This window comes from Marmota monax, unplaced genomic scaffold, assembly GCF_021218885.2.
Source record: "Marmota monax isolate L192 unplaced genomic scaffold, Marmota_monax_Labrador192_F-V1.1 WCK01_AAM20220418_F8-fsc00127, whole genome shotgun sequence".
Lineage (NCBI taxonomy): Eukaryota > Metazoa > Chordata > Mammalia > Rodentia > Sciuridae > Marmota > Marmota monax.
In genome coordinates this window covers 3,473,867-3,486,887 of record NW_026692894.1, presented here as the reverse complement: position 1 = coordinate 3,486,887, position 13,021 = coordinate 3,473,867, and the positions used below count along the sequence as shown (strand labels likewise).

General features: G+C 38.2%; 1 protein-coding gene across 1 annotated transcript in view; it reads left to right on the top strand.

Annotated features, from left to right (window-relative positions):
* Positions 1–13,021, top strand: part of Dnah8 (dynein axonemal heavy chain 8) — a 295,657-nt gene that overhangs the window by 71,806 nt on the left and 210,830 nt on the right. The window contains exons 21-23 of the mRNA XM_046450645.2: positions 3,219–3,354; positions 5,940–6,055; positions 8,110–8,216. Of these exons, the coding sequence (XP_046306601.2) occupies positions 3,219–3,354; positions 5,940–6,055; positions 8,110–8,216 (359 nt within the window). The remainder of the gene's footprint in view (positions 1–3,218; positions 3,355–5,939; positions 6,056–8,109; positions 8,217–13,021) is intronic.

Genomic DNA, 13,021 nt, shown 5'->3' with positions numbered 1-13,021 from the left:
TTTGCTCTATTAGTCCCCCTGTTTTCGATATCTTCAACTTTGTACTGTAATGCCAGATTCGTGGGACCCCAATAGACCTCCAGGAGCTGAATCCGATGCAATCACACAAGAGTCTAAATTGCAAGCTCGAGCCTGGACTCACAACCGTTTCTGACGCAGCGGTCCCAGGGAGTGAGTCGCGGTCATTTGTTCAGTGAGATTTTATAGGTTTTGGGGGTACTCTATGTGTCACAACATCACATAGCAAACCATTCCACACCGCGGGAAAATCAAACAACAACTCTTAACATTGATTAGCACATTCACTGGAGGGAACAAGTTGGGTAGGGGTGATTGGTTAGTACAAGAAGGGGATTCCTTTGAACTGATTGGTTTAGGCCACGAGGGGAGTACATGCTGAACTATTTGGTTTCCTAACATGTTATCAACCACCATAAACTATTGGGGGGTCATCTGGCATCCCAGGTATTTTCCCTATCTCATGCTGATTGGAGGTTGCTAGGGGGTTGCTATGGGTCCTCACCTAGACTAACTGAGTCAGGGATACCTGGCGCTGCAGATCTTTCCTGTTATTTGTAGACCAACAACTCAGCAGGGTGGGTATGTGCCTAGGAGTGCTCTGTAGGTTTTTCCAAGGACAAGGGTCATGCCCCCTTCCTTGGGCAGGCTTTGCTCTGAGGTAGAGGCTGGTTTCTCCAAAATGGAGTGACATCAGTTTCTCAGTAGTACCGAATGGATCCTTCCCATCAGCAGTCCAATATACCTTCACCTCTTCCTTGCCCACAAAAACTACCCTTCACCTCTCATTTACAACCAAACTCCTCCAATTCTTCATACGTGCTGCCTTCACTTTCCCACCTCCCGTTAATTTTTCTTTCCCTAATTTCTGCTTCAAAATATTTCTGGCACTAATTATTATTTTTAAACAGCTTTATTGAGATAAAATTCATAAACCTTGCAGCTCAACCATGCAAACTGTATAACTCAATGTCTTTTAGTGTATTCAGAGCTATACAACCATCACTGTGGTGCATTTTAGAATATTATAAATTGGCTTTGTTCACTTAGCACAGTTCATTCAGTGTCACATGTGTCAGAATTTTGTTTCTTTTGCAAATGTCCTTTCTTTATCTCTTCCTTAAGGTTGTTGCCTCTCCCTAATCCTTTTGCGAGCATTATATCCTCTTCATACTAAATTCTAAAGGGAAGTCCTCTGAAATGGTTAAGATGTTTGCTGCTAAATTTTTCTTGAGATTTACAGAACCCAGAACAAGTGATGACCTTGATAATGCCCCTCCTTAGTCTTTAGTTCTATGCTCAATTAACACAAAGCAGGTAAATCAGTGTGGCTTTAACTTGCTGAAAAGTAGCATATCCATCTAAAAAGAACTACAGAATCTAGACCCAGGAGGTTGAGGTCCATTTCAATGCTCCTGTACCCCAGAGAAGAAGCGAAATAGGAGATACACAGCCTAGATGGCAAAGGCCTCACTCATGTGGCCTTCCTGCCCTGCTCCTCCTTTTCCTCACTAAAAAAACCCTTTATACTCCTTGACCTCCCAAGATGGAGCTTTGAGGTTGACAGTGCCTCCGTCTTCCAAGATGCCAGCCCCTGAATAAATTTGATTCTTTCCTATCAACTCTTGTGTCCCGAATATTGGCCTGTGAGTTGTGGGCAGCCCAGACTTTATTCCAGTAACAATAGTGCATTGTGTGGATGTGTCACCTTTTAGTTATGCATTTATCAGTTGATAGATATTTGGTCATTTCCAGTTTTGGGCTGTTATTAATAATGCTGTTTATAACATTATGTGTAGACATGTTTTCTTTTTTGGGGGTACATATATAGGAGTGGAGTTGCTGGGTCATATGTTAACACTCTGTTTAACCTTTTGAAGAACTGCCATAATGTTTTCCAAAGTGGCTGCATCATTTTGCAATCCTGCCAGTAGTTATGAGGGTTCCAGTTTCCCTCCATCCTTACTGGCACTTACTGTCTTCTGTCTTTTTAATTATAGCCCTCAGAGTGAGTGTGAAGTGGCATCTCATGGTGTTGGTTTTTTTTTTAGATGTTAATGGACCTTTATTTTATTAATTTATTTATATGCAATGCTGAGAATCAAACCCAGTGCCTCACACATGCTAGGCAAGCGCTCCACCTCTGAGCTACAACCCAAGCCCCTCATAGTGGTTTTGATTTGAAGGTCCAAGTTGACAGCTACCATTTACTTGACTCTTTTATAAAATGCAGGGATATCGTTTGATATGTTCAAAGCCTTATTCAATTTTATGAGCCAGTTTTCTGAATTTGACTAGCTCTCAACTTCTTCATTAAACCCTTTTCTGGCTATTGGAAAAGGTCAGAAAAGCAAAACACAGACTTTGTGAATCAAAGATGAGTTCAAACTCTTATTCTTACCACCTACTGGGTGACCTGGGCAAATTTCTTAACTTCTGAGCCTTGGCTTTCTGTGAAATAGAGACCATAATGTTAATTATTACTAGAGGATGTCCTTTAATTAAATTAGCTAATACATATGAACTCTTAGATCAATGCCTGGCATATAGCACCATGTTTAATTAAAGACTTTACCTCACTCAATTCTCCATGTAACACTTTGGATTGTACCTTTCATACCATATCTCATTTTCAACTTTTGGCAGTGTCTTTCTGTTCTAGACTTATGGGTGTGATTGAGTCAAATACTAGAAAAAGAATAGATTTTTTTCTTTGTCATCTTTTGCTTGGACCTTACCATCTGTGCTTTGGGCGGCAGGCAATTTTAGATCTGAAACATGGTCAACATTATCTTATTTATTTATTTGTGGTACCAGGGATCAAACCCAGGGCCTTGAGCATCCTTGGAAAATGCTTTACTACTGAGTTCTTCTCCCAACCTCTCTAGTTATTTTTAAGTAAACTTAATTATATTTTCATAAATTAATAGTCATGTTATTTATTTATTAATTAAATATTCACCCAAACAAACATTTATTTATTTATTTATTAAGTAAATATTTATCCAAACATTTAATATTAATAAATATTAATAAATAATTTTATTAACAAATATTAATAAATATTTAAATAACTAATTTTAATTAAATACATAAAATAAATAAAGTATAATTAATTATTAAAATTAATAAAGTCATATTAATAAATTTTCACCACTTTTAGGTATCTGAAAATTAATAGTCATTTCTTTATTTAATAGACGTACACGAGAGAGTGGGCTGATATTCTAAACCACAAAAGTAAGCATGTGGAAGAAGCTGTCAGAGAACTTATATTAATATTTGAGCAAATTTATGAAGTTAAATACACTGGGAAAGCAATAAAACCAGTACCAGGTAATTTCACTAGTTAATTTTTGAGTCACGAGGGCTACAGATATGTCCTCATATGAGCACCTTCCACTTAGCAGGTAGCAAAATTCAGGACTCCAAAGCAGGTGTCCATCATAAACTGCGTTTTTGTATAGTTTAGGCTCTGTGAGTTCTCTTGTCACTTAGGAAATAGTGGCAACCTCTGAAATCCAGGGTTCCCAGATGCCAACCAAGGACCAACCTTATAAGCAGGTTATGGTTACATCCTCAGGCTTGCTGCGTTTCTTTTTCTTTTTGAATAGCATTCTAATCAATCATGTCACTTTGATCCTTTGATTCATTTTACTTTTTTAAAAAAATAAACCAGACAAGGATAAAATCTAAGATTCTCATGAATCCAGAAAACTTTATTTGGGCAAGACTAAGTTTCATTTTCCCCCTAGATCTTTCTCTGAATGGTACCAGCTGCGTCTTCTTCCTTAGAACGGTGTCAGGGTACAGGTAAATGGGACCTAGTGGAAAGTGTACCCCCAAGGAATCAAAGATCACACCATGGCAGATCTTCCCCCCACCTCCTACCCCGTGGTTAACAAAAGGCGTACAAAGCTTTGTCTTCACGCTTTTTGACTTTGCCAAAGCCCTCATCACCCTGATTCACTTTGCTGAGGAAAATCTATATGACAAGGTGCCTGGATTATTTAAAGTGGTTGAAATGATTTTGACTCCATTTCCAGTCCTCCCAATTTCAGAATCTCATTCCCTCAATGAAGTCCAAAGTTTTAATAATTTTAGTAAATATGTGTAAATAAGCGCCTCCAAAACAAGCTGCTGAATTTGATCTTCTCTAGCAGGGGCAGAGGATTTTAAGAAAAGATTCCCAGGAAGAGATCTTTGCTTCCTGCTTCCTTAATTGTGGTTTAAGAATCTGGAACTTTTAGTATTGCTCAGATTGCCCTGTCCTACATATTTAGAATCTTTGGGTACATTTGAAGGGAAATAGATATTTTGTTTTGAAGTTTTGTTTTCAAGTTCGAAATAAGAACTGTCTAGGTAGAAATTTGTAATTGGAGGATTTACTTGTTAATATTTTATGGGGACTTGTCTATATATGTCAGTCATGATCCCTGTATTTGCCTAGATACTTGCTCTTCCCACCATCCCCTGCTCAGTAACATAGGGGGAGGTTGGCTTTGTGTGAGGCAGGCCACTGACTGGTGTGGATTTTTTTTTTTTTAATAAAAGATATGTTATCTATTTTTGCCAATTGCCAGTTATCTTCTTAACCTTAATAGGGTGGATACACACTTTGATTCTTTGGCCAAGAAGTTATAGTCAATGTCCTCAAATATTCATGAGGCAATATGCAGATTAAATTATTTCTGTTTCAGGAAAAGACATTGAAAAGGTCTCTTTTGTTTGTATTTTAAAATTTTTGATTGACACGTATTTGCACATATGATGATGTACAATGTGATTGTTTTTTGTGGGGGGTTACCAGGGCACTCAACCACTGAGCCAAATCCTCAGCCCTATTTTGTATTTTATTCAGAGACAGGGTCTCACTAAGTTGCTTAGTGCCTCGCCACTGCTGAGGCTGGCTTTGAACTTGCCATCCTCCTGCTTCATCCTCTAGAGCTGCTGGGATTACAGGTGTGTGCCACAGTGCCCAGCTCCAATGTGATTTTTTTTTTAAAAAAAACTTTATTGGTTCCTTTTAGTTATACGTGACAGTAGAATCCATTTTGATTAGTGTTGAGGTTTTGAAGGAGACTTGAAGAGATAGCTTTGCCTAAAAGGGTGAGCTACAGACCAACATGTTTGAACTATGGCATCTATGTTTGAACTATGGCTTTTTGGAATGAGAGAACATTCTGGTCAAGCAGAAAACTCATGCAAGTGACATTCTAAGAGGATTGGGTAGGGGGGCCAGGGATATTGCTAAATATCCTAAAGGATAGCTCTCAACGACAAAGCCCCAAATATCAGTAGTGCTGAGGTTGAGATGCTCTGAGCCTAAAATGAGAATGCACAGCATGCTGTCTTTGCTCCAAGAAGTCTTCACTTAGTTTAACCATGTTTTTAAATCACAAGTATCAGAAATTAAAAATAAATCTTCATTAAGTTAGAAAACTCAACAGGTGAACAAATAATTAAGAAACATAATATGTAAAACCCTCTTAAAACTTGTCTTAATTCTAGACATTAAGAGTTTATTGACAGGGACTGGGGTTGTGGCTCAGCGGTAGAGCACTCGCCTTGCATGTGCGAGGCACTGGGTTCGATCCTCAGCACCACATAAAAATAAAAACAAATAAAAATAAAGGTATTGTTTCCAACTACAACTAAAAAAATATTTTTAAAAAAGAGTATATTGACAGAATTATATTTCTTAGTAAAATGATGATTCTACTGAGATTCACGGTTTAATTGAATTTGAGGATGACACTCCTATAGGAACAAATGCAAAAAAATATGTAAATGAAAGAAAGATAAAAGTAAGTCTTTAACAGCTTTAAAAAATGAGCTTCCTAAGAAGGTTTTGCCACATAGAATAAACCTAATGCTGAAGAATTTACATACTCTGTTTTTGTTTTGTCTTCTATCCATAGAACACCAGAAACATGTTGTTTTTGGAAGTGAAATGGAGGAGGGCGAAGGCAATGATTATGAGTCGAATTTGGTGACCGAGGGTGATGCTAATGACAAAGAGGATGAGTTTAAAAAGGTATTTACTGTGAAACAACCTCTTGCAGATTTCATTACGACTCATTGGATTATACGTAACCCAAAGGGGGCTACTTCCAGGCAGTTCTGAAACTAACCTATGCCTAATTTATAACAGATTCCCAAAAATACAATTTCCAGTTGCACATTGTAAGATCAGGTAATCCTTAAGGTTCTTCCCAATATCACTAACTTTATTTTTTTTTAAATTGTTTTAGTTGTAGGTGGACACAATAACCTTTATTTTATTTTTATGTGGTTCTGAGGATTGAATCCAGTGCCTCAAGCGTGCTAGGCAAGCGCTCTACCGCTGAGCCGCAACCCCAGCTCCCTATCACTAACTTTTGATGAGGTTTGTCTGTTACAGTTTCTATAGGATCTTCCTCCATTGTGGTCTGGCCATGTTTTCTTACATAGTAAATGCAACTTATAGCACCCATTCATTTCACTCAGTGTGGAACTTTGTCCTTGTTATTGGGTTTAATTGAGTTGTCTGTATCCCAAGTCCTGATAATGATTCACTTGGGGCCCAGGGATTGCACTATGGTTGACCCGTGGCCTTTCCCAGCAGGAGAAACAGATTGAATGGGCAAATGGTCACATTGTGGTGAGGGTGAAGGTTGAAAAGGAGGCAGGGGGTTTCTGTCTCATGGTCACCTATCAACTTTGAAGGCCACTCTCACACGTTCCTGCTGTCTCCTCCTCCTGGCAGTTTTCTTTTAATCCCTCATACCCACCCTCTCTTCATTCTTTTTTCTTACCTACTTTTACATACTGTAATACAGTTTTGGAAATAAATTCTAACTGTAATAAACTTGCCTTCTTGCTCAATGACGAGATCACAAACTGGTTGGGAGTTGATTCCCTACAGGGTCTAGATTTTAGCTTAGAATTTGCAGTACCACGCACCAGGAAGCCATTAACGACGAGTTTAACAACAGGCAGAAAGCTGAACAGGAAAAGTGCCCCCCATCTCAGTGAACCCTCGCTAGCAGTTGCATTCCCTTTGATACCAGATTAGGGGGTCTTAAAACAAGACTGAGCCCCAGTAGAGACTCCCTAATTGTGGGAGTCACTGGGAGCTGCGTTGTGCTGTCTTCTCTACCTCTCAAATCCGACTCCCACGCCATCGGAGGAATGGTCTCTCTAGCATTACAATCTGATCACATCAATGCCTGTGCTTTAGCTTGATCATTGTCACCCCTGACCACATGGAGAAGCTTGAAATTCTTTTTTGCTCATTCCTAATAACTCTTCCAACCCAACTCAACCTTACTCTCCTACTTAGCCCCAGGGGGCAGAGTAGTCAGAATCTGGACCCTGATGTGTGAGCCAGATGGGGCTGGGGGCTGAGGTAGAGGGCTTGCTGAGCCCTGGGGGTTCACCACCCACCTCAAACCATGCTGAACATTTTGATGATAGAGACAAATCTTTCACCTGTGCCCATGCCCCTCAGCATTGAGAAGTACACAGCACTCAAGTGCTTCAGGTTTGTTGGGTGAATGATTCAGTGTTGAGCAAACCAGGATGATTTTAAATAAACTGTTTTTGATTTTTACATTTTGAGTCAGTCATTCTGGTTTGATAGGGTGTTGTTGCAAAACACTCTTCTTTTTTTCTTTTCTCTTCTCTTAGTCTCTCTCTCTCTCTCTCTCTCTCTCTCTCCCTCCCTCCCTCCCTCCCCTCACACATGATAGGCAAGCATCCTACCTCTGAGCTACATCCTCAGCCCTTTTTATTTTGAGATAGAATCTCACTATAAGTTGCCCAGGCTAACTTCAAACTTGTGATCCTCCTGCCTCAGCCTCCTGATTAGCTGGGATTTCAGGTGGGCACCACCACACCTGGCTGCAAGCACACTTTTCATGTAATGTTATTTGCCTAAAAAAAAACCAGACAAGTAATTTAGTATTACCTTTATTTAAATAGTGTCATTGAAATTGTATAGTGTATTATTTCTCGCCTTTCACATGTAACTTCTAATATGTGTCATTGTTCTGGGGATGATGGAAGTTTATTTTGGGGTATGAAATTTAATATGATTTCTTATTACAGGAATGTAAAGAGGTCTTTGCTTTTTTCTCTCATCAACTACTGGACAGTCTTCAAAAAGCTACACGGTTATCTTTGGATACAATGAAAAGAAGAATATTTGTTGCAAGGCAAGTTGAAAATATGCTAACTATGTCTGATAATACTCCCTATAATAATATGATTCTCATAATATTATTTTAATTTTTATTAATTTTTAAAAATATAAAATTTAAAATAAAACATCCATTAAAAGGCTGTTTGAAAAAAAAATCCCTATAATACTGCAAGAACTGTAATTGAATAAACAACCATGTTCCTGTCACCCAGGCCAAGATTGAGAAGATTGGCATTCCCTGACTGGTCCTCTCCCTGCTCGCCTGAACTTGGTCTTGGTCTTGGTTTTCTTTAGAGCTTATCACTTGTTTCTATCTCCAATGTGTCATTGCCTTTTGTTTGTATTTGACTTGTGCTCAGCATTACCTTTCTGAGATTCATCTGTCTTGCTACAGTTTATTAACACTTTGGTGGAGTTGGAGCGTGCACAATCTGTTTATCTGTTCCGCCGGTGGTGGTCACTGGGTTGTTTCCAGCTTGGGCTGTCATGAATAAAACACCTCTGAGCCCTCTTGCATCTGCCTCTTGCTGCACCTGCTAAGAGCTGATCTCCTGGGTCCTAGGGTGCATGCATGGCTCACTTCACCAGGCAATGCATAGTATGAGAGGGTCCGTGGCTCCTCATCCTTGAAAACAATATTTTTCATTTTAGAAATTCTTGCTAACACAGAGTGTGAAATGGCATCTCATCTGGATTTAAATTCTCATTTTCTTGGTTACTGATGAGATTGAATATATTTTCATGTGTTTATGGATATTTGTCTTTTCCTTATAGTTTGTGGTATTTTCTGCCTGCTTTTTTTTTTAAGGGTTGTTCTCTTCTTCTCTTTTTTTTTTAAAAACATGTTTTTAGCTGTAGATGGATATGGTAACTTTATTTTTTTATGTAGTGCTGAGAACTGAACCCAGTGCCTCACATGTGCTAGGCAAGCACTCTACCACTGAGACACAACCCCAGCCCAGCCTTTTTTTTTTTTTTTTTTTTTTTTTTTTTTTTTTTTTTTAATTTTTTTTTTATTGGTTGTTCAAAACATTATAAAGCTCTTCACATATCATATTTCATACATTAGATTCAAGTTGGTTATGAACTCCCAATTTTACCCCAAATACAGATTGCAGAATCACATCGGTTACACATCCACATTTTTACATAATGCCCTATTAGTAACTGTTGTATTCTGCTACCTTTCCTATCCTCTACCATCCCCCCTCCCTCCCCTCCCATCTTCTCTCTCTACCCCATCCACTGTAATTCATATCTCTCCTTGTTTATTTTCCCATTCCCCTCACAACCTCTTATATGTAATTTTGTATAACAATGAGGGTCTCCCTCCATTACCATGCAATTTCCCTTTTCTCTCCCTTTCCATCCCACCTCATGTATCTGTTTAATGTTAATCTTTTCTTCCTGCTCTTCCTCCCTGCTCTGTTCTTAGTTGCTCTCCTTATATCAAAGAAGACATTTGGTATTTGTTTTTTAGGGATTGGCTAGCTTCACTAAGCATAATCTGCTCTAGTGCCATCCATTTCCCTGCAAATTCTATGATTTTGTCATTTTTTAGTGCTGCGTAATACTCCATGGTGTATAAATGCCACATTTTTTTTATCCATTCATCTATTGAAGGGCATCTGGGTTGGTTCCACAGTCTAGCAATTGTGAATTGTGCTGCTATGAACATCGATGTAGCAGTATCCCTGTAGTACGCTCTTTTAAGGTCTTCAGGGAAAAGTCCAAGAAGGGCAATAGCTGGGTCAAATGGTGGTTCCATTCCCAGCTTTCCCAGGAGTCTCCATACTGTTTTCCAGATTGGCCGCACCAGTTTGCAGTCCCACCAGCAATGTACAAGAGTACCCTTTTCCCCACATCCTCTCCAGCACTTGTTGTTGTTTGACTTCATAATGGCTGCCAATCTTACTGGAGTGAGATGGTATCTTAGGGTGGTTTTGATTTGCATTTCTCTGACTGCTAGCGATGGTGAGCATTTTTTCATGTACTTGTTGATTGATTGTATGTCCTCCTCTGAGAAGTGTCTGTTCAGGTCTTTGGCCCATTTGTTGATTGGGTTATTTGTTTTCTTATTGTTTAATTTTTTGAGTTCTTTGTATACTCTGGATATTAGGGCTCTATCTGAAGTGTGAGGAGTAAAAATTTGTTCCCATGATGTAGGCTCCCTATTTACCTCTTTTATTGTTTCTCTTGCTGAGAGAAAACTTTTCAGTTTAAGTAAGTCCCATTTGTTGATTTTTGTTATCAACTTTTGTGCTATGGGTGTCCTATTAAGGAATTTGGAGCCCGACCCTACAATATGTAGATCGGAGCCAACTTTTTCTTCTATCAGACGCAGAGTCTCTGATTTGATATCTAGCTCCTTGATCCACTTTGAGTTAACTTTTGTGCATGGCGAGAGGAGGGGATTCAGTTTCATTTTGTTGCATATGGATTTCCAGTTTTCCCAGCACCATTTGTTGAAGATGCTATCCTCCCTCCATTGCATGCTTTTAGCTCCTTTATCAAATATAAGATAGTTGTAGCTTTGTGGATTAGTCTCTGTGTCCTCTATTCTGTACCATTGGTCCACCCTCCTGTTTTGGTACCAGTACCATGCTGTTTTTGTTACTATTGCTCTGTAATATAGTTTTAAGTCTGGTATCGCTATACCGCCTGATTCACACTTCCTGCTTAGAATTGCTTTTGCTATTCTGGGTCTTTTATTTTTCCATATGAATTTCATGATTGCTTTATCCATTTCTACAAGAAATGCCGTTGGGATTTTGATTGGCATTGCATTAAACCTATAGAGAACTTTTGGTAATATCGCCATTTTGATGATGTTAGTTCTGCCTATCCATGAACAGGGTATATTTTTCCATCTTCTAAGATCTTCTTCTACTTCTCTTTTTAGGGTTTTGTAGTTTTCATTATATAAATCTTTCACCTCTCTTGTTAGGTTGATTCCCAAGTATTTTATTTTTTTTGAGGATATTGTGAATGGAGTGTTTTTCCTCATTTCCGTTTCAGAAGTTTTGTCGCTGATATACAGAAATGCCTTTGATTTATGCGTGTTGATTTTATATCCTGCCACTTTGCTGAATTCATTTATTAGTTCTAGTAGTTTTTTTGTAGACCCTTTTGGGTCTTCTAGGTATAGAATCATGTCATCTGCAAATAGTGATAATTTAAGTTCTTCCTTTCCTATTTTTATGCCTTTAATTTCTTTCGTCTGTCTAATTGCTCTGGCCAGTGTTTCGAGAACTATATTGAATAGAAGTGGTGATAGAGGGCATCCCTGTCTTGTTCCAGATTTTAGGGGGAATGCCTTCAATTTTTCTCCATTGAGAATGATGCTAGCCTGAGGCTTAGCATAGATAGCTTTTACAATGTCGAGGTAAGTTCCTGTTATCCCTAGTTTTTCTAATGTTTTGAACATAAAGGGATGCTGTACTTTGTCGAATGCTTTTTCTGCGTCTATTGAGATGATCATATGGTTCTTATTTTTAAGTCTATTGATGTGGTGAATAACATTTATTGATTTCCGTATATTGAACCATCCTTGCATCCCAGGGATGAATCCAACTTGATCATGGTGCACAATTTTTTTGATGTGCCTTTGTATCCGGTTCGCCAGAATTTTATTGAGGATTTTTGCATCTATGTTCATCAGAGATATTGGTCTGTAGTTTTCTTTCTTTGAGGTGTCTTTGTCTGGTTTCGGAATCAGGGTGATGTTGGCCTCATAGAATGAATTTGGCAGAGCTCCTTCTTTTTCTATTTCCTGGAATAACTTGAAAAGTATTGGTATTAATTCTTCCTTAAAGGTTTTGTAAAACTCCGCTGTATACCCATCCGGTCCTGGGCTTTTCTTGCTTGGAAGTCTTTTGATTGCTTCTTCTATTTCATCTATTGTTATTGGTCTGTTTAAGTTGTGAGTATCCTCCTGACTCAGTCTGGGCAAATCATATGACTTAAGGAATTTATCAATGTCTTCACTATCTTCTATTTTATTGGAATATAGGTTTTCAAAATAATTTCTAATTGTCTTCTGTATTTCTGTAGTGTCTGTTGTGATATTGCCTTTTTCATCCCGTATGTTAGTGATTTGAGTTCTCTCTCTTCTTCTCTTCGTTAGCATGGCTAAGGGTCTGTCGATCTTATTTATTTTTTCAAAGAACCAACTTTTAGTTTTGTTAATTTTTTCAATAGTTTCTTTTGTTTCAATTTCATTGATTTCCGCTCTGATTTTAATTATTTCTTGCCTTCTGCTACATTTGCTGTTGTTTTGCTCTTCCTTTTCTAGGGCTTTGAGATGAAGTGTGAGCTCATTTATTTGTTGGTTTTTCCTTTTTTTGAGGAATGACCTCCAAGCGATGAATTTCCCTCTTAAAACTGCTTTCATTGTGTCCCATAGATTCCGATATGTTGTGTCTGTATTTTCATTTATCTCTAAGAATTTTTTGATTTCTTCCTTTATGTCTTCTGTAACCCATTGATCATTCAGTAACATATTGTTCATTTTCCATGTGATGTAGGATTTTTCCTTCCTTCTTTTATCATTGATTTCCAGTTTCATTCCATTATGATCAGATAAAATGCATGGTATTATCTCCACCCCTGTATATTTACTGAGGGTTGCCCTATGGCATAATATATGGTCTATTTTTGAGGAGGATCCATGTGCTGCTGAGAAAAAAGTATATCCACTTGATGATGGTTGATATATTCTATATATGTCAGTTAAGTCTAGGTTGTTGATTGTGATATTGAGTTCTATAGTTTCTTTATTCAGCTTTTGTTTGGAGGATCTGTCCAATTGTGAGAGAG